The 22,810-nt window shown below is 55.0% G+C and overlaps 10 protein-coding genes across 10 annotated transcripts; 7 read left to right on the top strand and 3 right to left on the bottom strand.

The window, feature by feature from the left end:
* The first annotated feature begins 623 nt into the window (after positions 1 to 623).
* BDW47DRAFT_98642 (uncharacterized protein) lies at positions 624 to 1,033 on the top strand. The gene has a single exon (XM_024820685.1). It carries the CDS (start codon positions 713 to 715, stop codon positions 1,010 to 1,012), a length of 300 nt encoding a protein of 99 aa, XP_024675844.1. The 5' UTR covers positions 624 to 712; the 3' UTR covers positions 1,013 to 1,033.
* On the bottom strand, positions 1,023 to 3,061 carry BDW47DRAFT_98641 (uncharacterized protein). The gene is made up of 2 exons (XM_024820684.1): positions 1,815 to 3,061; positions 1,023 to 1,762 (listed from the first exon to the last, which is right to left on the bottom strand). The coding sequence occupies exons 1-2, from the start codon at positions 2,691 to 2,693 to the stop codon at positions 1,097 to 1,099; spliced, it is 1,545 nt and encodes a 514-aa protein (XP_024675843.1). The 5' UTR covers positions 2,694 to 3,061; the 3' UTR covers positions 1,023 to 1,096.
* A 556-nt stretch (positions 3,062 to 3,617) lies between these two features.
* BDW47DRAFT_98638 (GMC family oxidoreductase) lies at positions 3,618 to 5,968 on the bottom strand. Its single transcript, XM_024820683.1, has 3 exons — positions 5,277 to 5,968; positions 3,988 to 5,219; positions 3,618 to 3,938 (listed from the first exon to the last, which is right to left on the bottom strand). The coding sequence occupies exons 1-3, from the start codon at positions 5,657 to 5,659 to the stop codon at positions 3,736 to 3,738; spliced, it is 1,818 nt and encodes a 605-aa protein (XP_024675842.1). The 5' UTR covers positions 5,660 to 5,968; the 3' UTR covers positions 3,618 to 3,735.
* A 66-nt stretch (positions 5,969 to 6,034) lies between these two features.
* On the top strand, positions 6,035 to 7,982 carry BDW47DRAFT_98635 (uncharacterized protein). Its single transcript, XM_024820682.1, has 7 exons — positions 6,035 to 6,473; positions 6,523 to 6,829; positions 6,889 to 7,028; positions 7,086 to 7,206; positions 7,257 to 7,299; positions 7,349 to 7,411; positions 7,477 to 7,982. Exons 1-7 carry the CDS (start codon positions 6,419 to 6,421, stop codon positions 7,897 to 7,899), a joined length of 1,152 nt encoding a protein of 383 aa, XP_024675841.1. The 5' UTR covers positions 6,035 to 6,418; the 3' UTR covers positions 7,900 to 7,982.
* A 283-nt stretch (positions 7,983 to 8,265) lies between these two features.
* BDW47DRAFT_98631 (MFS general substrate transporter) lies at positions 8,266 to 10,557 on the top strand. Its single transcript, XM_024820681.1, has 8 exons — positions 8,266 to 8,678; positions 8,728 to 8,873; positions 8,924 to 9,098; positions 9,145 to 9,270; positions 9,329 to 9,400; positions 9,448 to 9,763; positions 9,832 to 10,151; positions 10,221 to 10,557. The coding sequence occupies exons 1-8, from the start codon at positions 8,544 to 8,546 to the stop codon at positions 10,497 to 10,499; spliced, it is 1,569 nt and encodes a 522-aa protein (XP_024675840.1). The 5' UTR covers positions 8,266 to 8,543; the 3' UTR covers positions 10,500 to 10,557.
* Positions 10,558 to 10,720: 163 nt separating this feature from the next.
* BDW47DRAFT_122277 (uncharacterized protein) lies at positions 10,721 to 10,975 on the bottom strand (the record flags this gene model as incomplete). Its single annotated transcript, XM_024815814.1, has 2 exons — positions 10,721 to 10,750; positions 10,805 to 10,975. The coding sequence occupies 2 exons, from the start codon at positions 10,973 to 10,975 to the stop codon at positions 10,721 to 10,723; spliced, it is 201 nt and encodes a 66-aa protein (XP_024675839.1).
* A 2,227-nt stretch (positions 10,976 to 13,202) lies between these two features.
* BDW47DRAFT_98629 (putative siroheme synthase) lies at positions 13,203 to 15,344 on the top strand. The gene has a single exon (XM_024820680.1). It carries the CDS (start codon positions 13,506 to 13,508, stop codon positions 15,171 to 15,173), a length of 1,668 nt encoding a protein of 555 aa, XP_024675838.1. The 5' UTR covers positions 13,203 to 13,505; the 3' UTR covers positions 15,174 to 15,344.
* Positions 15,345 to 15,815: 471 nt separating this feature from the next.
* BDW47DRAFT_122275 (uncharacterized protein) lies at positions 15,816 to 16,321 on the top strand (the record flags this gene model as incomplete). Its single annotated transcript, XM_024815813.1, has 3 exons — positions 15,816 to 15,868; positions 15,929 to 16,010; positions 16,112 to 16,321. 3 exons carry the CDS (start codon positions 15,816 to 15,818, stop codon positions 16,319 to 16,321), a joined length of 345 nt encoding a protein of 114 aa, XP_024675837.1.
* A 286-nt stretch (positions 16,322 to 16,607) lies between these two features.
* Positions 16,608 to 20,101, top strand: BDW47DRAFT_41862 (sulfite reductase subunit alpha). The gene has a single exon (XM_024818984.1). The coding sequence runs from the start codon at positions 16,894 to 16,896 to the stop codon at positions 20,026 to 20,028; it is 3,135 nt and encodes a 1,044-aa protein (XP_024675836.1). The 5' UTR covers positions 16,608 to 16,893; the 3' UTR covers positions 20,029 to 20,101.
* Positions 20,102 to 20,321: 220 nt separating this feature from the next.
* BDW47DRAFT_41851 (phosphatidylserine decarboxylase 1) lies at positions 20,322 to 22,573 on the top strand. Its single transcript, XM_024818983.1, has one exon. It carries the CDS (start codon positions 20,472 to 20,474, stop codon positions 22,170 to 22,172), a length of 1,701 nt encoding a protein of 566 aa, XP_024675835.1. The 5' UTR covers positions 20,322 to 20,471; the 3' UTR covers positions 22,173 to 22,573.
* Positions 22,574 to 22,810: the final 237 nt, after the last annotated feature.

The following is a 22,810-nucleotide window of genomic DNA, read 5'->3' as shown; positions in this document are numbered from 1 at the left end:
CCTGCAAGGGATGCTCTGCAAGGGCTTAGCATAAGGTTTGAGAGAGCTCAGCTGGTATAGACCCACTTTTCGGACGTCCCATGCCAGCTGAGCTGTGTCTCTATCCGATTCTGTGGTCAGTCTCAATCTTCAGCACAATTATGTAGTGAATAGACCCTGTTCTTCCAGGTCTGTCAGCTGAGGGTCTAATGCTGCAAGGGGATAGTCTAGATGCCTCATACCCAATATACCGTTCAGTATAGGGGTATGAGTCGTATCAAGCCCGACCTAAACATGACACTCAGTCAAAACGTGTATGCGAAAGGAGCGCTCATATGAAAGAAAATACTTGACTATACATATAGACAAAGTGGGTCTATCAGTGCCGATCTCATATATCTACATAAGATTCTCTTTGCTAGTGGAGCGGCCTTTTGAAAAGCGACTCCAGCACGTCAAGGCAGTCTAATACTCTCTAGTACCGAGTCCCAGCCCACTACTTTAACTAAACCAACAATTCACAGAATAACACTTATAGCCACGCCACTCCTTACACATCTATGGGAGAACGCCCAGGCCCACCCCTCCGACCAAAGCGTTATGATCCTACCTAGGGAACAAGCACATCTTCAAAATCAAAGAATGGGTCATTTGTCCTGGGCCTCCGGCGTCTAGAGAGACCGAGGGTCGCAGTGTGGACATCGCGACTGAGAATTTTGAAAAGCGGCGCGCAATGGCCCTGGCATGCACTCAGCTGCCGAAGAGTATGATGGGTGGCTGCCGAACGCTAAAGAGGTGGAGGAGCGTTTGCTTCATGCTTGCCGGGTGTATCTGGAACGTCACTCTAAAATTGATTATGTGTTTGGGTTTACTTCGGTTGGTACGAAGGGGGGGTTGGACGTGTCATCGGCATTCTTCTCCTTGTTTGGCCCTGATGGATAGGTATAGGGTTCATGGACATGCTGAGGTGCATTCTGATCAGGCTTGGATTATTGAACGGACTGTTTGTGATATTGTGAGTACTCATCAGTGAATAGGCTAGTGATCACCCTCTTGGTGTTTGGTAGTTATTTCTTGGCCGGATGCAGAATAAATGAATGCCATATCCTTCCTCTATCTAGTCTATTATGACTCGATCCCCGAGCTCACTAGACCACCACCTGATTGTGCCGCTTCCGGGCAGACTTTGCCATGTACTCTCGTCCCGCGTGAGCTCCGATTCGTATACGCAGTTGATAACATCCTTGATATAGTTCCGTCCGTCGATGATGGCGTTCACAATGTACCTAGGCCGATCGATCTCCTCACTGACATCGCGGTCCCATCGAATCTGTCCGATCGCCTCCATGTGCCCATCGTGGTAGTACAACAGGAGACCTAGGCATGGACAATGTGACTGGTCGGTATCGCGGCAGATCTGCGCCTTCGCGATGTTACCGAGGGACGCCGTTGTCATGTACCAGGTGCCGGCGAGTCTGTCTCCGTTCGGGGGGAATGCAGGGGGGTCCATGTGGATATTTGCGGGCAGGGACTTTCGAGCTTCGACGCTCGACTCATTGTCACAGGTCACTCCCATGTCTCTGATATAATTTGCGCCATGGTTATAGTAGTAGCCGATGGATTCGTCGAACTCGAGATTTAGCGCGAGGTTTAGTCCGTCGTGGAAGATACCCGAGATTGGCCCGTCGCGAGGCCCGCCCAACAGCTCGTATCGGTATGAACCGTATACCTCGCTGGGAAGTTGAGGACCGAACGTGATAGTTCTCCCGCGGGATGTGAGGAGCTTGGTTGGTGAGTCACGGATCGGCTGCATCAGGGTTGGGTTTCCAACTCACCACCAAGGGAGGACAGTTCTCATGATAATTAAAAACGAGTCTCCGCACCCAAGCTGAATCTATGGTTTCCTGGGAATTAAACGGGAAGTACATCCAGTGCTTCTGACTTTCCGGCTTGCGTTGATACATCAAGTCAACGAACATTCTTAATGTCGTTGACGTATCGGTGAGACCGTGAATCCCGACAAGCCCATACTCTGTACAGCAGGCCAAAAGTCCCCGTACGTGAGAATCGAATTTGATATAATGTACGCGGACGTTCCCGAGCGACTTTTTTGAGGCACGATAAAAGTTCGTTAGTGAAATTTTAGGCGGGCAAGGAGAGCTCCAGATATAGGGCACTCCACGAAACTCGCGTTCGAGTTGGATCCTTTTAATAAACAGGCCATTGCTATTCACGAAGAGCTTCTGGTCTGTGTCGCACACGGGCAGAACTTCGTACCATGGAGATTCATCGAGTGGAGGAGCGTCAGATGTGTGTTCTAGAAAATGTATCCCCCGGACGCCAATGCCGTCGACGGACGCGACGATCTTGCCAATTCGTCTGGGTATCCGGAGTTGAATTTGATCGGACAGTTCGGTAAATCTCAGCGGTTTGTCGCGCAGACGTGACACGTACGAAACTCCACGGTACATGATGCGGGATATCCACACATTTCGGGTCTGGTCTAAATTCAGCGAGTTCTGCTGGGGTTCCCGTTTCCCCTTCAACTCTCCCATCAGTCGCTGAGTCTCCCCGACAACAGTCAGGTACCAACATGGGCCCATCAATTCGCAGATCTGCAGCAGGATCTCCGCCGGCAGTTGCTCGAGCAGGTCTTTTCTAAAGATTTTACGAAGGATCTTCCCTGCGTGCTTGCTGATGAGCCCTTCCATCATTGATGTGGCCACATTGCGCTTGTCATCGTGCGGACATATATAGCGGGGTATGGTGGCCTCCGCCAAACGCTGCCAATCCGCGGGGGTGGGAAGCTTCGTGGAGGCTTCGTAGGTAGCGACAAACAGTCTATAACAAGTTGGATGGAACCTGACCTGTTGGAACGGCAAGAGTGTATATTTCTGACATGACTGTTTACCCCTAAATACCGTGGGAATCTCTTTATCAGGATCTGTCCAGCAGGTTAGACAGCCCCAGGGTTGACGAGAAGGGTGTCACACCAAGGATTAGTGGCCCGGCCGTTGCAGGGTGTCTGCAGATCACACATAGGGACCGTTCATTTCGAGCATAACCAGCTTTCATGTCGAATTAAACTATACTGGGTGTATTATAACAATTGTTGGGCCGATAAGACGGAGAAAGTCAACGATGGGAGATGTAGAACAGAAGACGGCAGCCCCTGTGGAAACGAACATAAAGGCCACTACGCCTAGTAGTCAGGTGACTAGGCTCTTCTAAGCTTAAGGCCTCCATTCAGCTGTAAAGCGTTAGTCTCTTGTGCCTATGATAGTAGAATAGAATCAAAACCATACTATTTGAGCTTTGCTCGTACAAGACAGGGTGTCGAAGATGTTTGACTGAAGTATGATATCCTAGCCAACATCTTGGGGAAGGGTCGAAGTGCAACAGTCAGATGTGTGAGAATATTGCGGAGTTGAAGTCAGGAAAAGGTTGCAAGTTGTAAGAAGAGCCAAAATTCCAAAGACGAGAGAAAAGCTCTGTAAACACTGCAAGTCAGCTCAAATGTTGTCTAGTTGCAATCACTCCACAATAGCACTCATACAGGTCACGGAGTGATATACTTTCATTCAGAAAGGAAAAGTCAATAATAGATACATTTGACCCGTATAAAACAGACTGTCTGAAGGGTATATTGCATATTGGTCAGAGCTTTTTCAACTTATACATAGAGCTATAGTCTTCATGACCATACAAGTTAGAGTCGAGGGACACATGACTCCTCCAATAATTTAGGAGTCTAATTTAATTTCTATTCTCCTCCAAAATCATCGCTGCTGCCTTCTCAGCAATCGCATACACTGTCGCCTGGATATGCGCCCCAATCTGCAACGGCATGATACTGGCATCGACCACCCTCAGCCCACGAACCCCATACACGCGTAAATGTGCGTCTACTACTCCGGCTCGTGCGCCGTCTTTCCCGCCCATAGCGCAGGTTCCAACAGCTTCTTATGTCAGTATATATGTCACAAGTCAAGGAAGAGGAAAACTCACGATGCCAATCAGTCATGGTGCAGTCGTGCACAAACTGGTCAATATCGTCATCATCCGGTGCGGGAAACGCCCGTCGCGCAATGATGTCAGCTAGTGGTGGTGTCTGGCACACTCTGTCTCCAAAGCGCAGACCCAGCTTCATGACTTCGGTGTCGAGGTGTCCGCCTGCGCCCTGGTAATAGCGTGGGTCAATGACCGGCGGTTCGTCGACGGTTGTTGCCGGCTCGTTGGAGCCTCGTCGTGGACGGATGTGGATAGACCCTCGAGAAAAGGGATACTGCAGCATTTGGAGCATTGTGCCGTATTTCTTGTTGTTTCCTGGCTCGGGGGTGAAGAAGGGGCTCCAGTTGCCTAGGTCAAAGAGATACTCCACCTGTCCGCGGTGGCTGTCGAGGTGGAATGGTCGGGCGAGGAGGGCGTCGTGGGGGTGTTGTGCCTCCTGGGCTAGGGTCTCGGCGTGTCGATGCAGGGTTTGGGCATGATCCGGCGGCGCGAGGGTAGACAGAGCACAGTAAGCGATGGAGCAGGGGAGGATGGTCCAGGGTCCGGTCCGCGAGGCAGCGTACTCCTCGTCGGCAGCGGTACGCTGGGCCGGCGTGTTCAGGAGATCGTCCCGCGTGGTCAAGTCGGCATTTAACTCGAAGACCGTGGCTGTCATCATATGCTCCTGCAGGTTCTCGCCTACGTTCGGGTTGTCGACTTTGACGGGAATCCCGGCCGCCTCGAGGACGCCTCGATCCCCGATTCCCGAGAGCTCCAGCAGCTGGGGCGATTGCACGCTCCCCGCCGACAGGATCACCTCCTTTGTTGCAGAGACGGTGAACTCCTCCCCGTTGCAGCGCAGCTTGACGCCTTTCGCGGTCCACCCATCGTCCTCTTCCAGGAGCATCTCCAGCACCGTCGCCTCGCACAGTACGGCCAGGTTCTCCCGGTCTCGAATTGGTCGGTAATACGCCGACGCGGCGTAGCTGCGCTCCTGTCGGTGCGGATCCACTGTGCATACCATATTCCATGCGCCGGAATTGCACCCGCCCAGACTGTCCGGACTGGACTCGACGCCCATCGCATTCAATGTGGCGTGCCAGAAGCGATGGGATGGTCCATACTCGCGAGGATGCATTGTCTGCACCGGACCGTCTATCCCGTGGTGTTCCGCCTGGTAGTTGGATCGATGCGATTTCCGGTGCGCTTCGTCGGGGGGGTGGAATGTCTCGCTGCGGAGGAAGAACTGTCTACTCTCGATATCAGCATCTTCCATGACAGAGTACTACAAGAGAAAGAAAACATACTGCAACCCATCCCACCCCCACCCCTCATTCCCCAACTCCTCCCACGTATCATAATCCTCGCGATGTCCGCGATTCCACGCCATCAGGTTCAGGGCACTCGTCCCTCCCAACACCTTGCCCCGCGGCCAGGCCAGCGCCCGCCCATTCAGACCCGGTTGCGCGACTGTCTCAAACTGCCAGTCGTATGGTCCGCCCAGGGACTCGCCGTACCGACCCGGGACATTGATGACGGGATCGTCGAGCGCTGCGGGGCCGGCTTCAATGACGCCGATGCGCCACTGCGATTGTTCACTGAGTCGGGCAGCTAGGGCTAACCCTGCAGTGCCGCCGCCAACGATGAGGTAGTCGAAGGAGGTTTGGGAGAAGGATTGCGCAGGAGTCATGTTGATTAATTTGATATTTCTATAAAGTTTATCAACAAACAAAGGGATATTCAGTATTCCATCGTGGGACGCGTACGAAGACGATCCGGATGAATGGTCCGTGCTGCGGGGTCAGCATTGGGCCTGGGAGTCACGGACTCAACTTAGAGTCTGGCTATTACTAGACCAAGACAAGACATCATACTACTCAGTTACCCACTATCCTCCTGGCGCAATGCAACACGGCTTGCGGGATTAATTCCAAATTAACCCGGTGTTAACATGCGACCACCAGGGTACGCCAACTCTTTTAAGCGCCCTGCCGATCACCTTGCCGATGGCCGGGATCCCTGGTGGGAGCTGAATCCTTGGTTGGGGGCTGAGACTATCGACGGGGGGACATCTTAGGGTTTGGCCCGTCGGATCCACCCAGTCCATAAGCGTCGTCCGTGGCTGTGAGATGAGACCATGTCGTGGGTGGAGATCAAGCATGCCCAGGAGTAAAGATCGTCGGTGGAGCACGACTAAGGCCTAAAGGCCGAGGACGAACTCTGATCAGGGCTCGTCGTGACAACTTATTGGGCTGGCTTGGTTACATTGGTTGACGATGAGCTGAGCTGGGGGTTTTTCAGCGCCACTGGCGGAGGGAGAATGCATCGTCTGGTCTGAGAGAAAGACAGACATATTGTTCCCTTTATTCATTGTTCTCGTCAATCTCTTGTCAATGCATCCAACCAGCCTCGAGAATCGAATGGATGTGCATGTCAACCTTCTTCCATTATGGATGGCTTCGCTCAGGAACTGCTCATCGAGTCCTGGATCCTCTACGTAATCGGTATTGAACTGCACTATCAACTGCTGGATGGACGCGACTGACGGGATAGGGATCTTCTGCATCGGTTGCCGACTGGCCTCCCGACGCATCGCGAAACAATCATGGGGTAAACTCGAAGTTGACGACTATCTGATGTGTCTCGTGGTGATCACCTTTACCGGAGTCATGGTCTGCGTCAACCAAGTCTCCATCAACGGCAGCAGTTACATGTCCCCCGAGGTTGCCGCCACCCTGACGCCAAAATCGCGTCGGTCGGCGGTCTGGGGAAGCAAGATGACATTTGCCCTCGAGCACTTTACGTTGAGCTCATTGTGGCTGGTCAAGGGGTGTTTGTTACTGGTGTATAATCGGTTGACGTGGGTGGATTTACCAGCTGGTCATGTTAGGACAGGAATCGCTGACATGCGATCTCTAGGTTAGGGCTACGCGAGCATATCGTCGTCAAAGCCGTAGCGGTTTATGTCACGGTCTCGTTTGTCGTGATTGAGATTCTGTTCTGTGCGGTTTGGTGTGGCCCTCCCATCACGATGTACTGGGATGTGCCTGCCAAGGAAGGTATGTTTTTTCATGAAGCTATCCTACTAGGTAGTGGGGATACTGAGAGGTCAATAGAGCAATGCGCCAGTTACTATAACCACCTCATTACCAGCACCGTGTTCAACATCTCCTCTGATCTGATGATGCTGTGTATACCTTTGCCACTGCTTGTGCGCTCGCGACTACCTTGGAAGCGGTATGTCTTCTCTCCTATCGGTTGGAAAACACGAAATTAACTGTATGCAGAAAAATCCTCCTCTGTCTGGTCTTCAGCTTAGGAGTCTTTGTGGTATGAATCCCTCCCAGCCCTATTCTAGCCTTCTCATCTAACTCTCCAGGTCCTTATGGCCATTCTCAATCGCTACTACAACTTCTCCGAGCAGCACACCCTAACCTTCCTAGTGGGTCATATCTCTTCCCTATCCTCACGGACCAATCTCCAGTCATTCAAAACTAACATCCCCAGAAATGGTACGTCGCCGAAGTCTCCACTGCAGTATACGTCGGCAACCTACCCCTCCTATGGCCTCTCCTTAAACGTGTCTTCCACCTGCACACGTTTGCCCAGTCCCGTCCCACCAAGAGCATCTCACGTCCCAGCGCCTACCCAGCTTCTCGATCTCGCGGTTTCACCTCCCGCGGGGCCCCAGCCAGCTCAACCGAATCCATCCTCCACGAGACGGACCCACCCGGCATCGACAAGGCCGGCGTCAGCGGACTTGAACACGGGCTGGAGCTGACGCCGATCCAAGAGCGAGCCTACCGGGCAATGATAACAGCCGAGCGGGGCCAGTCGTCTCTCAAAGACGGAGGGACGGCTCGGGAGGGTAATGACTCGGGCGAAATGGGAATCGTGCGGACGGTGGAGGTGCTTCAATATAGGGAATGATATCCTTGCTAGTTGGGTCCACTTAATTTAGTTTTGTCTCTTCCTTCCCATTCTGGTGTAGGTTTCTTTTGCTAGGCATGTATTTTGAGTTTCCTTTTGATATACCCGTCTATGGATTCGCTCGGCGATTCCATACGCATAGTTAATATTCTTCCCAGACTGTAAAATCAGTGCAATAATGCATACCCCTTTCCGCGATGAGCTCAGCACACAATATATTGTTTAGTGGAGCTCATCCCAGACCGATTGGGTATAGCGATCGTCGGGTTGGTGTTCAGACCTACAGCTTAGTTGCATTAGCCTCGATGATCGATTCCTATCAGAAACCGCGCGAGGTAGACAAACGTATCGGGAGTCAACCACGAGAAACCCGCCACGATTCAGCGTGGTGTTCGGGCGAGGGTTTCCTCGGAGGTCCATCTCGATCTTGTTTCAGATCTTCTATTGCTTGAGTTAATTACGGGATGAGCTGAACCTGATATCGTTGCATTTTGGTGTTTTCTTTTTAACCTTGCTTCCAGCGAGGCTGATTACATTACATTGCATCCTTGGCTGTTTCATTCCTTTTGTTTCGTTCTATTTTTATTATTTGTTCTTTTCTTCTTTTTTCCATCCCTACCACATGCAATCCCCTCCTGCATATCATGTCCGATAACTTCATCCCGGGGACGGTCCTGCTCGTCGACGACGCGCACGAGCAGTCTACCAAGCATGCGACGGGCAAGCATACCGAAATCGTGCTAATCCCGCCACCCAGTGACGACCCTAATGATCCCCTGGTAGGTCTTTTCTTCGTGATTTCGCGCACGTCCTCTAAAAAGACAGTAGAATTGGTCTCCCGGCCGCAAGAAGCTGCATTTGGTGCTGCTGTGCGTCTACACCTTTTTCCAAAATGGCCTGATCAACTTCTACGGCGTGGCCTACGACGGTCTGGCGCCGGATTTGAACACTACCTTTGATGGCTTGAACACAGGGTATGTCTGTCTTTCATGACTGTATATTTCTAGGTGTTTATATGTGATAGGAGCGCCATCCTCTTCCTCTTCAGCGGTGTTGGTTCCACTTTCTGGCAACCGGTTGCCATGAAAATTGGTCGGCGCCCTGTCTATATCATGGGTCTGCTCCTGGCCCTGGTGGGGAGTATCATGGGCGCCGTGCAGACCCAATGGGGCGTGTGGGTTGCTTTTAACGTGTTTTGGGTATGTCCTCTTACCTTTGGTGTGAATTATGTTAATGATAGTCTAGGGCATCGGCTGTGGTCCCAAAGAAGGACTGCCCCAGATCTCGCTGCAGGATACGTATTTTGCGCATCAAATTGGATCGAAAGTGGGATATTGGGCGCTATCGTATAGTGCCGGGGCGTTTGTTATTGTATGTATTTCTTACTTTTCTGCTTTTGATTTAAGGTGCTGTTGCTGATACTGTAAAGCCCCTCGTCGCCGGATACGTCTACGTTGAGCTGTCCTGGCGCTGGTGCTTTTGGATGACGGCTATTGGATTCGTATGCTTCTCTCTCCCCCAACCAAGCACTGGGTGCTAATTGGATAGGCTATCATGGCATTGGTCTTGTTCGTCGGTCTGGAAGAGACGCTCTACCCCCGAACATACGACACCCCGTCTCGAGATGGGACCTCTATAGATGAAGACGCCAAAACTCCACAAACCACCACGTCCTCGCCCATAGCAATGAAGTCCTATCGACAGACTCACCCCCTCCACTCATGGGGTGTCAATCCGCATGAATCCTGGCGAGACCTCTTCCTGCGTCCGTTTCAGCTCGCTCTGTTCCCGCCTGTTCTCTGGGCGGGCGTCTTCACGGGTGTCTCTATTTGCTGGTGGGCTGCTATCTTCACGACTGAGTCTGGTGAGTCTTATTTTTTTTCTCCTTTCCTCACATCCATGCATCCAAACAAGTATACTGATACACATTAGAATTCTTTACCTCCTCCCCCTACAACTGGTCCGGCCAACAAGTCGGCCTCACAAACGCCTCCGCCCTAATCGGCAGCCTTCTGGGCACCCTCTACGCCGGCAACCTCAGCGACTGGTTCGTCGTCTTCGTCGCACGACGCAACCGCGGCATCCGCGAGCCCGAACACCGTCTGTCCCTGCTATTAGCCACCGCCATCTTGACTTCTGCCGGTCTCGTCTTGTACGGGGTGGGCGTCGATGTTGGTTTGCCCTGGCCGGTTCCAGTCGTCGGCATGGGCATGATGGGGTTTGGGTTTACCGCGTCGTCGATTATTGGCGAGGTTAGTATTTTACCTTTCTCCTCGTCCTCTCTTCTCAGTGATGGAAAATGGTATTGATGATAATAATAGACATACGTCCTCGACTCCTACCGCGCCGTCGCAGCCGAATCGCTCGTCCTCATCAACATCTTCCGCAACCTGATCGGCATGGCGTTTGTTTTTGCTGGTCAGCCGTGGCTGATCCACTCGGGTATTGGGCCTGCTTATCTCCAGATGATGGCTATGGGGCTGATTGCGCATTTGTCGGTCGTGCCGATGATGATTTGGGGGAAGGCGCTGAGGGCTATGACTGCTGGACGGTATTTGCGGATGGTGGAGGAGAGGGGGATGCCGAGGGAGTTTGCATAATGCTTTTCTTCTCTTCGTCTGGTTTCTTTTTCAGATTATTTATTGTTGGAGTGTTGTCTGTTTTGGGGTGGTAATTTTTGTTTTTGATGAAAAGTTATTATCTGGTGAAGGTGAAGCACAAAATGATCGATCAATACTATACTATCCTAAACATCAACTGGTATACCCAACAACAGAAACTAATATAACAAACAATCAAAGTCAAGATCTAATTAGTACAATTACCACTCCCACCCCACAAACATAAACATCTATCGCATCCAACTCTTCCTATCAACCACCTCCCTCTCCTCCTCCCCCCACACCGCCGCATAAGCAGGCAGCGCCATCTCCCTCGCCGGATCATAATCCATAAAACTCATAATATGCTGCTGGTTTCCGTCGCCGACGCCATCACACCCGGGCACGACGTCGTCTTCGTCCAGACGCTCCATGTTGGCTGTCAGAACGACCCCGTCGTCCGTGATGATTGGCATGGATGGTCCTGCGGCTTGCATATCGGAACACATGGATGAACCTCGTGTGGGACCCCGCCTTGCGAGGTTGATCAGCTCGCGGCTGCTTTCTGCGGCTAGCTCGGCGCGTTGTCGGTAGAAGCCTGTGTCGGAAAGTTCGGGCGTTATGTGGGTGTGTCGGTTTGATGGGGCTGGTTGGGTTTGTCGGTGTGGTCTCGGGACTGGTGCTGGGACTGGGTTCGGGGGTGGGGTTGGGGCTGGGGCGAGGCGGGCTCGGGCGAGGTGAGCTGGGGGGGCGTGTGTTTGAATGAGTCTGGGTAGAGCGAGTTGTGTTCGAGCGAGATGTGTTGGGGCATGTTGTGCTGGAGCGAACTGGGCCGGTATGCCTCGTGGGAGTGGTCTGAGTGTCGGAGCTGGTACCGGTGCCGGTGCTAGTACTTCTCGTGGAGAGGATTGCGCAGAGAGTTGGATTGAGATAGATGGTGGCGGGGGGGCAGTGGTGTCGGTGCGGGAGGAATTATGAGAATATATTGGGTTGGCTGTTGGCGACGACGAGGATCCGATGGTGGATTCTTGGGTGTATAAAGAAAGCGATGGAGTCCTGTTTCTCTTGACTGTAAAGGTTGTTCAGTTAGTTATAGCCTGAAGTATGTCTCTCAACCAGGGTATCGCGTACGGTGTAAGAATCCAGTGGTGGATCGGCCAAACCGTCGGGTTAGTTTTTCGGTGATAGTGTCGGGTTTCTGCCCTGCATAGTGGGGTTTCCGCCAGTTTCGACGATCGTATGTTCGATGGCGCTTCTTGCGTGCCCTGTAGAGCAGACAGCAACCTAAAGCCAAAAGCATCAGTGCAGCGATTCCTCCCGCGACACCCCCTATCAGAGCTCCATTGTTTTTGGGCGCGCTAGAAGATACGGGGCCGGGGGTAGCGGTCTGCGTGGATGTGGGGTTCGTGGCAGTTATATCACCGGTCGTCACAGAGACCAATGAAGAAGTGACTGTAAACCTTGGCTGTTCGGAGAGTTCTGTGGTGGTTTCTAATCCGGTCTCAGTCTCGGTCTCAGTCTCGGTCTCAGTCTCACTTGTTGGAGTCGGAGCAGGTGGCGCTCGAGTCGTCTCGGGTGGAGTGGGATTTGTCGTTAACGAAGCTTTTGGAGTCTCTACCTGAACCACGACCGTGTGGGTAGTCGGATCCGGTGCCTTCGTCGTCTTGTGAGTTGCAGGTTCTTCTTTCTTGGGAGCGGGGTCCCGACATATCCCGTCCGTACATGGATCGTGCGAGCAGCACCCCGAATACCCTCTTGCGCTGCAGACATACCACGCCCCGCCGTTGGAACACGTCCCCGACATGATATGATGCCGATAGATCCCCGATGCGCAAGCAAGATAGATTCGCCGGGGTAATCAGAGAGAGGTTAGGGAGATCGTCTCCAGTACGGAAGATCGGACGACAAACGACTTTCGACCAGTGTCAAGGAGGGCGAAAAAGGGGCGTTCTTTGTCTTGCTATGGTGACGCTGGTTCCGTGGTCTGGCCCATCTAGCAAAGGTTTTGTCTAGCTCTGTATTCCTGGCTCGCTACAATATTCTGTATTGGGGAAGTCGGGAATCACGAACTCTTGCTGGTGATCTATATCCGACGGCCATGTTCACTCTACTTACTCGGAGTCATCCTGCTCCCAGCCTCTCTATCCATCCGAACGGTAATAGTATGGCACTCGTCACCATGGTTGCATCTATTACATCTATTCCGTCGAAGCCCAACCATCTTCATTGCCAATGTGGGCCGTTCTTTGTGGACTCGTGGCTCTGTCGCCGAACAAAGAAGTGGATGACCGAATCGAATCTGTGCCTGATTCATTTTGAGACATGCCATCCCCATTTCACCGTAACCTGACGAAACCTGGTGTAACTGGTGGGGGCTGAAGGTGTATTCCACATTCATCTGAAACATCGCCCAGGAGCCCAGGAAGCCAGGTTTCGCACTCCCTCGTTCTGACTCCGTTCAGGGTACATGTAGGTCACATGATATCGAGTCCTTGACAGGGTATAAGCACGTGATGAATATTAAGGTGCTGACTCATCTGTGTTCCTGCACACACCATGATCACGCCATTTCGCTTTAACCGCTTTGGGGAATTTGTAGAAAAGCCCCAGGCAGGAACTTCTATAGAAACATCTTCTCTGCCTCTCTTTGCCTCTCTCTGCCTCTCTTTATCTGCATTCCTTATAAATAAACCTAGGGAATCACGTTCATAATCTCGTCCGTATCTTTTTTCATATTGGTCATTGCACTGAAACCTTATCGCAACAACGTCCATCCTTATCGCGGCCTCATCCAATCAGGCGTGGCCGATTGAAGCATCTCCGCGGAGGTTTGGATCATCTCGAACTGATAACGATCTGATCATCAACCGCCCCTCGAAATTCTTCTGCCTCTTCTACCTCTTCTTGCATTATTTAAACCTGCATAGCCCTGGATCGGTCTTGAATACGGTTGGATTCAAAGTCGTATCAAACTTCCAGACTGGAAAGGTCCAGACTGGCAACACCATGAAAGACTCAAGTGATACCACACCAGCACCGCTCTTGACGGCCACCAATGTCGTCTCCCAAACCCATCTGATCATCGGAGCAACCCCCTTGGCTGCTGTGCGCGTAGCTAAGAGTCTCGAGGCTGGCGCACATCCTATTCTGATCGCCCCGGCCACCGATCGGTTACAGCCCACCCTTGCAGAACGGATCGACAATGGCTCCGTGCGGTGGTTCCAGAGAGACTTCGATGACAGCGACCTGACCACCCTGGGTCGGGAAGAGGTCGACCATGTCGTCGATATGGTCTTTGTCACCCTTGATGGCAACAATTCCTTGCGCCCACACATCTCCAAGCTCTGTCGACGGTTGCGCATCCCCGTCAACGTCACCGATGCCCCTGATCTCTGCACCTTCAGCCTGCTCGCTACTCACACGGACGGGCCCCTTCACGTCGGCATCACGACATCCGGGAGAGGCTGCAAGCTGGCATCCCGTTTACGGCGAGTAGTCGCCTCGTCACTCCCCCCAAATCTGGGGGCAGCCATCGACCGGCTGGGCGCCGCGAGACGCCGTCTGTGGGCGGAGGACTACGCCGCCGGGTTGTGCGACGATCCTCTGGAGGATGACGATGATGATGCAACGGGCCAGAAACATACCTTCAACACGCTTGTCACCCCAGACGACGTGACGGCCGCCAAGACCCGGCGCATGCGCTGGTTGTCCCAAATCTGCGAGTATTGGCCGCTTGGGAAACTAGCCAACATCACCGACGCGGACATCGATGCGATCTTGGATGCATACTCGTCGGGGAAATCGAGTACCGACTTGGCCAGTGACAATGCAGTCCTCCAACGCCAGGGCAAGATTATCCTGGCCGGCTCGGGTCCAGGAGACCCCGATCTGCTGACCCGCGCCACCCACAACGCCATCCAAGGGGCAGACCTCATCCTGGCGGATAAGCTGGTACCTGCGCCGGTTCTAGAACTGATCCCGCGCCGCACCGAGGTGCGCATCGCACGGAAGTTTCCCGGGAACGCGGACCAGGCCCAGGAGGAATTCCTGCAGATGGGCCTGGAAGCCCTGCGACAGGGACGTCAGGTGCTACGGCTCAAGCAGGGCGACCCGTATCTTTACGGACGTGGTGGGGAGGAGTTTGATTTCTTCCGCGCCCAGGGCTACCCACCCGTGGTGCTTCCGGGCATCACCAGCGCGCTGAGCGCGTCGCTCTTCGCGGACATCCCGGCCACGCACCGCGGGGTCGCGGACCAGGTGTTGATCTGCACCGGTACCGGGCGTAAGGGCGCAGCGCCAGAACCCCCCACCTACGTTTCCACCCAGACGGTGGTGTTCCTCATGGCGCTGCACCGGCTGTCGGCCCTCATCGAGTCTCTGGTCACCGTGCCTGAGGGAGCGCGTCCCCGGATGCCCTGGCCCAAGGACACCCCATGCGCCATCATTGAACGTGCCTCGTGCAGCGACCAGCGCGTGATCCGGTCTACTTTGGAAGACGTCTGTCTGGCTTTCGAAGCAGAGGGATCCCGCCCGCCGGGCTTGTTGGTTGTCGGGGCCAGTTGCCACGTGCTGCACCACCCGGGCGATCAGAAATGGACGGTCGAGGAGGGGTTCCGGGGACTCGACGAGCTGCGGGTTTTGGACACGGCGGTAACGACACAGGACAGGGAGTAAAGGGCGGTTTTGCTTATGATATAGGTGTTTACGATTGACGATCTGCATGGGTGCATATACTGGCCGGGCGTCGGGAGATTGGATGGATGGACTTGATAGGAGGAGAATAGCGCTTGTATTTTGATGTATATATTTTGGAAAACTAATACCACACTCATAGCGCAGCTTGTATATACATATCTTTTTTTTTTTTTTCCCTCTCATCCGTAACAACTCTATTTAACCTCGTGTACCACCATCCCAGAGGAGGATTGAAATATATATATTGCTCCGTTGACTAGTCTAGCCAATTTGCACCGATTGTGAAGATAAACTAGCACGATAGTTCAAAAGCTGCCAAGTAGTATATTCAGACAGACAATAGATAGGATAGAAGATGTTTAACGCCAAGAATTTATGTGAATAGACAAGTCCATAGTGACAGTAGAAATTGGACGCCCAAGCAGTGAGGTCCAGTAGAGACCGACTGGGTTTGACCAGGACAGGCTAGACCGGGATGGGTCTCGGGCGCTAGATCACCCGTCACGTGCCATCTCCACATCGACATCATTCTCCCCGTCAGCTCACCCTGTGCTCTGTAGTCTGCATCGAGAACGATCCTCAGCTTTTGATTTCCACACTATCAGACTGTCTATTGGCATTATGGCGTCGAAACCAAACAACCTCTACATGTCCAACGGGCAGGTTCTGGACAAGTACGCCTCCGTCCTTCAATCTCTGGACTGAACGCGAACCCATACTAACTGTCTCCCCAGACCCCCACTGACCGTCCGTCTCTCCCGCTTCGTCGAGAGCATCTATGTCTTCTTTGGCCTCTACTTCGTGAGCCTATTTTCTGTATGTTCTCATCACCTACTCAAGCCTGACCATCGTCTCACGTCGAGTCAACCGCGCTGTTTTGTTTTCGACCTCCTGAGCACCTGCTAACCCCACCGCAGTTCGACCCCTACAGCGCCGCCCAAAACTCCAAGTTCAACGTCGTCAGCTCGCCGAATCGATCGAATACGCGATCTCGCTGGGGTGGAAGTAGCGGTGGTGGTGGTAGCGGCGGCGGCGGCGGCGGTCCAGGCGGACCGGGGGGGTTTGGACCGCGACGAATTGGCCGAGTAGACGATGTTCGAGGGCCGGAGTGTAAGAGTTGTGGCTAAGAAGAAGAACCGGTATAGAGAATCATGGGCATGGTGGCCTTGCGTGGATCGGGTCGGTGTGGTATGCTGTGTTGTCCTGTGCTGACAGGGCTGATGTACAGATTACAGAAATGAATGAGACCTATTCTTCCTCTGGGCTTGTTTTCTGTACTGTGGAATGGTCTGGTCGGCCTCTGTTCTGCGTCCCATCATGACTTGGGCAGCACGGGCCTCACTGAGCGAAACCTACTGCCTCGGCACAAAAGTATACTGCACCCCATGCCTCAGGCAATAACCGGGAATGACTGCCTCAGGCAGCGAAGCACACCATCGAGGGCCGCTGAGTCATCTCGCCCGAGAGCGGAGGCGGTGGGGATTCTGCCGTGAAATCTTGCACGATCAAGAATTGCGTGATCCACACTAGTCCGCATCGGGACGGGGTGCCTGGGGTTTTTCTATACTTCCCCCGGCAGTCCCCTCGATTTGATGACCATTCCCCTCTCTCTCTGTCTTCTTTCTTATCTTCATTGCTTCTTGTCTTCTCTCTGGTGATATCGGTTCTTTTCCCCCCGGTATCAGGACAAGAATTCACAATGGGCTCCTCCTCTCAAGCCCTGTCTGCCCTGGGCGGGCCCACCTATACAACCGCCCAGAACCTCGTCCAGCAAGTCGCGTACGTCCTGAGTGACAAGATCTTTTCTTACTCCCCCGAGTCCTTCGATTTGGATGTCGCTCTCCGTGAGTGGGCCACCAACAAGGACCTGAACGCCAACGGCGAGGCGCCTGCGTTGAGCGCCATGGAAACCCGCCATGGCGCCGGCAACATCGCCCTCGGCTACCTCTTTTCCCAAGATTTCGACCTGAAGAAACGCCATGTGCCGCAGGGCATCGTCGCGTCATCTGCCACGCTCCCCTTCATGCGCTCCGCCCTGGAGCAGCTGTCCCTCCTGTACTCCGTCGCCAGCCCCGTCGCCGCGCACGTCGCCGCCGTCGACTATGCCGGTGAGGAGGGCCTGGTCTCCGATTATGCCTCCGCCCTGTCTCTGGCTGAAGAGTTGGGCCTCGGTCTGGTGTCCAGTGCCTCCGTCCACGAGACCCAGCACATGGCGCTGTTGACGACGCTGCTGGCCTCCGTGCTGCCTTCCCTGCACATCTATGATGGTGTTCGGGTGGGTCGGGAGAATACTCGGGTCATCGACGTCTTGGATCAGGCGGGTCTGTCGCGCACCTATGAGACCGTCCGCAAAACCCTGGAGGACTCCCGCAGCCGTCACCTGGACGCCCAGGGCAAGCTGTTGGAGTTGCTGCAGTCGCTGAATGGCGAACTGGGCACCGACTATGGCCTCTTCGAGTACCACGGCCATGCCGAGCCCGTGGCTGTCCTGGTGGCCTTCGGCACCGTCGAAGCGTCGATGACCGCTCAGGTCGCCCGCTCTCTGGCCAAGGACGGCGTGCATGTGGGTGTGATCAACGTCCGTGTGTACCGCCCCTTCGTGGAGGAGGAATTCCTCCGTGTGCTGCCCCAGTCCGTCAAGACCGTTGGTGTGCTCGGTCAGGTGGACACCGCACAGGCGGTGCAGGAGTCCGGTGTCCGCTCGGCGCTGTATGAGGATGTCCTCGCGGCCCTTACCTTTGCCACTGGTCGCGAACACACGCCGGCGTGTGTCGACATCAAGTACCCTCGTGCCCAGCGCTGGGATCTGATCAGCACCGCGGCCGCCTTCCAGCTCTTCGTCGAGAAGCCCATTGTGCAGGTTGATAGCCAGACCACGCCCCTGCAGCTCCTCGACCCCGCCAGCGTGCAGGAGTATTCGTTCTGGGACGTCGACTCTTCCCGCTCCGCCGATGCCGCCGCCACGCTCGCCCAGGCCCTGGCAACGGATTCCGCCAGCAATGTCACCACGAGCCAGGCCCATGACAACTTGGTCCAGGGCGGCGCCATCCGCGTGGACATCCGCAAGAGCGCCAAAACTCTGGATGCCCCCTACGCCGTCACGGCGGCCGACACCGCCTACGTGGGCGACATCAGTCTGCTGCGCGATGTGGATGTCCTGGCGTCCGTCAAGGAGAACGGGAAGGTCATCGTCAATGCCCCGGGCGTCAAGGACGATGAGCTGGAGAAGAAGCTCCCCGCCGCTTTCCGCCTGGCGGTTGCCGAGCGCGGCATCTCGCTGTACATCGTCGACCCGTCGGCCATCGAGGCTTCTGCCGAGTCCCCGGTTGTCCAGACCGCGTTCCTCCGGGTGGCCCTGCCTGCTCAGGAGAGCGCCGTCCTGCAGAAGCTGGGCTCGATCGTTGGCAACGCCGAGAGCCTTCAGACCGCCAGCAATGACCTGGAGAAGACGCTGCGCAAGTTCGACACCCCCGAGGCGTGGAAGACCCCCGAGGAGGGCTTCCAGGCGCCCCAGCTGCCCAAGGACCTCTCGGCCAACAGCTTCGTGTCTTTCGACAAGTCCGAGACCGAGCCGCCCACCCTGCTCAAGGACTGGCAGACCGCCGCCAAGGGTCTGGCCTTCAAGGAGGCCTTCGGCACGCAGACGGTGCTCCGGCCGGACCAGGCCATCCAGACCTTCACCGTCCACGTCAAGGAGAACCGCCGGCTGACGCCCGAGACCTACGACCGCAACATCTTCCACATCGAGTTCGACCTCGGCGACTCGGGGCTCAAGTACGATATCGGCGAGGCCCTGGGTGTGCACTCCGAGAACAATCCCAAGGATGTCGAGGAGTTCATCCAGTTCTACGGGCTCAACGCCGACGACGTGGTCGAGGTGCCGAGCCGCGAGGACGCGGACGTCCTGGAGAACCGCACGGTCTACCAGGCGCTCGTCCAGAACCTCGACATCTTCGGTCGCCCGCCCAAGCGCTTCTACGAGACCCTGGCCGAGTTCGCCGCGGACCCCAAGGAGCAGCAGGACCTGCTCACGCTGGGCGGCCCTGCCGGCGCCGAGGAGTTCAAGCGCCGCGCTGAGGTGGACACCATCACCTACGCGGACGTCTTGCTGCAGTACCCCTCAGCCAAGCCGGATTTCCACAACCTGGTCCGCATCGTCAGCCCGCTGAAGCGTCGCGAGTACTCGATCGCCTCGTGCCAGAAGGTGACACCCAACTCGGTGGCCCTGATGATCGTCGCCGTCACCTGGACCGACCCCCAGGGTCGCGACCGCTTCGGCCAGGCCACCCGCTACCTCAGCGGCCTGCGTCCCGGCAGCCCGATCACCGTCAGCGTCAAGCCCAGCGTGATGAAGCTGCCGCCGCGGTCGACCCAGCCGCTCATCATGGCGGGCCTGGGTACCGGTCTGGCGCCCTTCCGGGCGTTCGTGCAGCACCGCGCCCTCGAAAAGGCGCAGGGCAAGGAGATCGGTGCCGTCCTGCTGTACATGGGCTCGCGTCACCAACGCGAGGAGTACTGCTACGGCGAGGAGTGGGAGGCCTACCAGGAGGCGGGTGTCATCACCCTGCTGGGCCGGGCCTTCTCGCGTGACCAGCCGGAGAAGATCTACATCCAGGACCGCATGCGCCAGAGCTTGCCGGAGATCGTCGACGCGTACATCCGCGAGGAGGGTGCCTTCTACCTGTGTGGCCCGACCTGGCCCGTTCCCGACGTCACGGAGGTGCTGGAGGAGGCGATTGCCACCGAGGCCAAGGGCCGGGGCAAGAAGGTGGAGACGCGCAAGGAGATCGAGAAGCTGAAGGATGAGGAGCGTTACGTGCTGGAGGTGTACTAGTTTAATGTCCCTGCATGATGATGATAGACGTGACGATATAGTCCTAGAATAATGTGATACGCATGCACCATGGCCACTTTTTTTTTTTTTTTCGCGTATATACCAAATGAATGGGACAACATAAATGGCTGACTCACAATGCAAGAAATGTTCTGCCGGCAGAAGAGGCGGTGAGATGTCTCGGATGATCGTCCGCCGCCCGCACTCGATTGGGAATAGCTTCAAGTTTCTTCTCCCCTTTAGGGTCCTGTGCGCCGGTCTTTTTTCTCGTCTTTTCATCTTGTTTTGCTTAGGCCCGTTGCTGCGACTTATTCTCGTTGTGCATGTCGATCCGTCATTTCTTCGAATCAAATCCGTCCCAACAGCTTTCTCCACCGGGTATGATGTCCCGGCACTGATTCCTGGTCTTTTCCTTCCCTCCCCTCCCTTCCCCTCCCCCGATCATGTCCGCGTGCCTCTCCGCCCGTTCGCTACTTCTTCGACGCTACCCTCCTGCTGTCGTCCCATCCGGGGTGCGATCCGGTTCAGTGAAGATGGTATCTTCCTACACCAGCTCCGCCTCCGGGGAACGCAAAGCGACCACCGTGAGGCACTTCTCGACGTCCTGGAAATCCGACCATCAACAACAACAACACAACCGCCAACACCAGCAATATCAGCAGCAGCAGCAATACTACCAGAACTACAAGTCACGCGGGAACTTTGGCTCCCGCCTCCGCTTTGCCCTCCGCACCACCAAGGTCGAATGGTACCCGATCCCCATCGGCCTGGGTATTGGTCTGCTCGGCATCCTCCAATTTTACAAATCACAACGGGCTGAGCGGGAACGGCGCATCCGCGAGGAGGAGGGCGAGGGCTATGAGTTCTCCAAGCCGCCGCCGCGGCAGCGCATCCGGCCCAGCGGACCATGGCAGGTACAGATCATGTCGACGCTGCCGCTCAAGGCCATCTCGCGACTCTGGGGCCGCTTCAACGAGCTGCCGCTCCCATATTATTTGCGCGTGCCGGGCTTCAAGCTGTACTCGTGGGCGTTTGGCGTCAACCTGGATGAAGTTGCCGAGCCCGACCTGCACACCTACCCCAACCTGGCCGCCTTCTTCTACCGCAAGCTCAAGCCCGGCGTGCGTCCGCTCGACCCGGACCCGCGCGCCATCCTGTCTCCGTCAGACGGACGCATCCTGCAGTTCGGGTTGATCGAGCGCGGGGAAGTCGAGCAGGTCAAGGGCGTGACGTACAGCTTGGACGCGCTTCTGGGCGCCGCCACGCCGTCCCGCGCCGACCACACCAAGAAGTTCTCGGACCACCAGGCGGAGCCGCCCCAGAAGGACGCGGCCGACATGCTGGCCGACGAGGAATTCGCCCAGATGAACGGCATCTCGTACACCCTCCCGGCCCTCCTGGCTGGTGATTCCCACGGCGCCCGCAAACGCTCCGCCTCGATGGACGCGTCGACCGAGCCCCGCGCGGCCGCCGAAGCGGAAGTCCGCGAGGATCTCGCCCGCGGCGACGGCACGCCGTGGTACGCCCCGCAGCCGGCCACCAACAACGCTCTCTACTACGTGGTCATCTACCTCGCACCCGGCGACTACCACCGGTTCCACTCGCCCGTGTCGTGGGTGGTCGAGAGCCGGCGCCACTTCGCCGGCGAGCTCTACTCGGTGTCGCCCTACCTGCAGAAACATCTTCCGGGGCTGTTCACGCTCAACGAGCGCGTCGTCCTGCTCGGCCGCTGGCGCTGGGGTTTCTTCAGCTACACGCCCGTCGGCGCCACCAACGTCGGATCCATCAAGGTCAACTTCGACTCCGAGCTGCGTACTAACAGCCTGACGACCGACACCGCCGCCGACATGGCCGCCCTCCTGGCCGCCAAGCGCGGCGAGCAGTACCCTGGCTTCGTGGAGGCCACTTACCTGCACGCGAGCCGCACCCTCGGCGGCCACCCGCTGCAGCGGGGTGAGGAAATGGGCGGGTTCCAGCTGGGTAGCTCCATCGTGCTCGTCTTTGAGGCCCCTATGGGCCATCGCCGCTCCTTCGAACAGGGCTGGGACGGCGGTGAGCGCGAGGGCGGCTGGAACTGGGCTATTGAGAAGGGACAGACGGTTCGGGTTGGAGAGAAGCTGGGGTATGTTGATATCAAGCAGTGATCTTCATCCCACTATCTCCCCAGGTTGCCTCCAAATCATGACGACGGATGTAATGGAACAACAACAACAACAAAAAAAAAAGCAGAACGATGATATGCACTTTTCATTCTTCTTGATCGGTCGATATCCATGTTTTTCTTATCATTTTCCTTCTCCCACTGGACAGCATGGAAAGAATAAGGATGAATGGATAGTCGATCGATCAAGTTCAACAAACAAGGATACGGAACCTACCTATTCAACATAATACTTAGTATTGCATAGGGCGTTCATGGGAGCGGTTTTTTTCTTCTTTCGTTTCTCTATTCGTCTTTTTCTCTCCTGTTTCTTATTATTTATTATGATATTTTTATAAATATACCATTGATCGTGTATTAGTTACTATTTATTTACTGGGTTATTCTTTTGTTTCTAAAACTTTAAGCTTTGAGGGAGTGTTTGAGTCAACAAAAAAGAGAGAGATTACAAGGATGACATAGAAGATAGCAGTAGACAGATGATAGACTAAGAAGTTGGAGTCGACTTCAGAAGGAAATAAGATGGAGATAAATGGAAATAAAATGGAAATGAAATGATCAATCAATCAATCACTTTTATCTATCTATACAACTCATCTTCCTCGCTATTTACCCCATCTA

Source organism: Aspergillus candidus (genome assembly GCF_002847045.1).
Source record: "Aspergillus candidus strain CBS 102.13 unplaced genomic scaffold BDW47scaffold_3, whole genome shotgun sequence".
Taxonomy (NCBI): Eukaryota; Fungi; Ascomycota; class Eurotiomycetes; order Eurotiales; family Aspergillaceae; genus Aspergillus; species Aspergillus candidus.
Note: the sequence above shows the minus strand (reverse complement) of the source record. Positions and strands in the feature narration are given on the sequence as shown.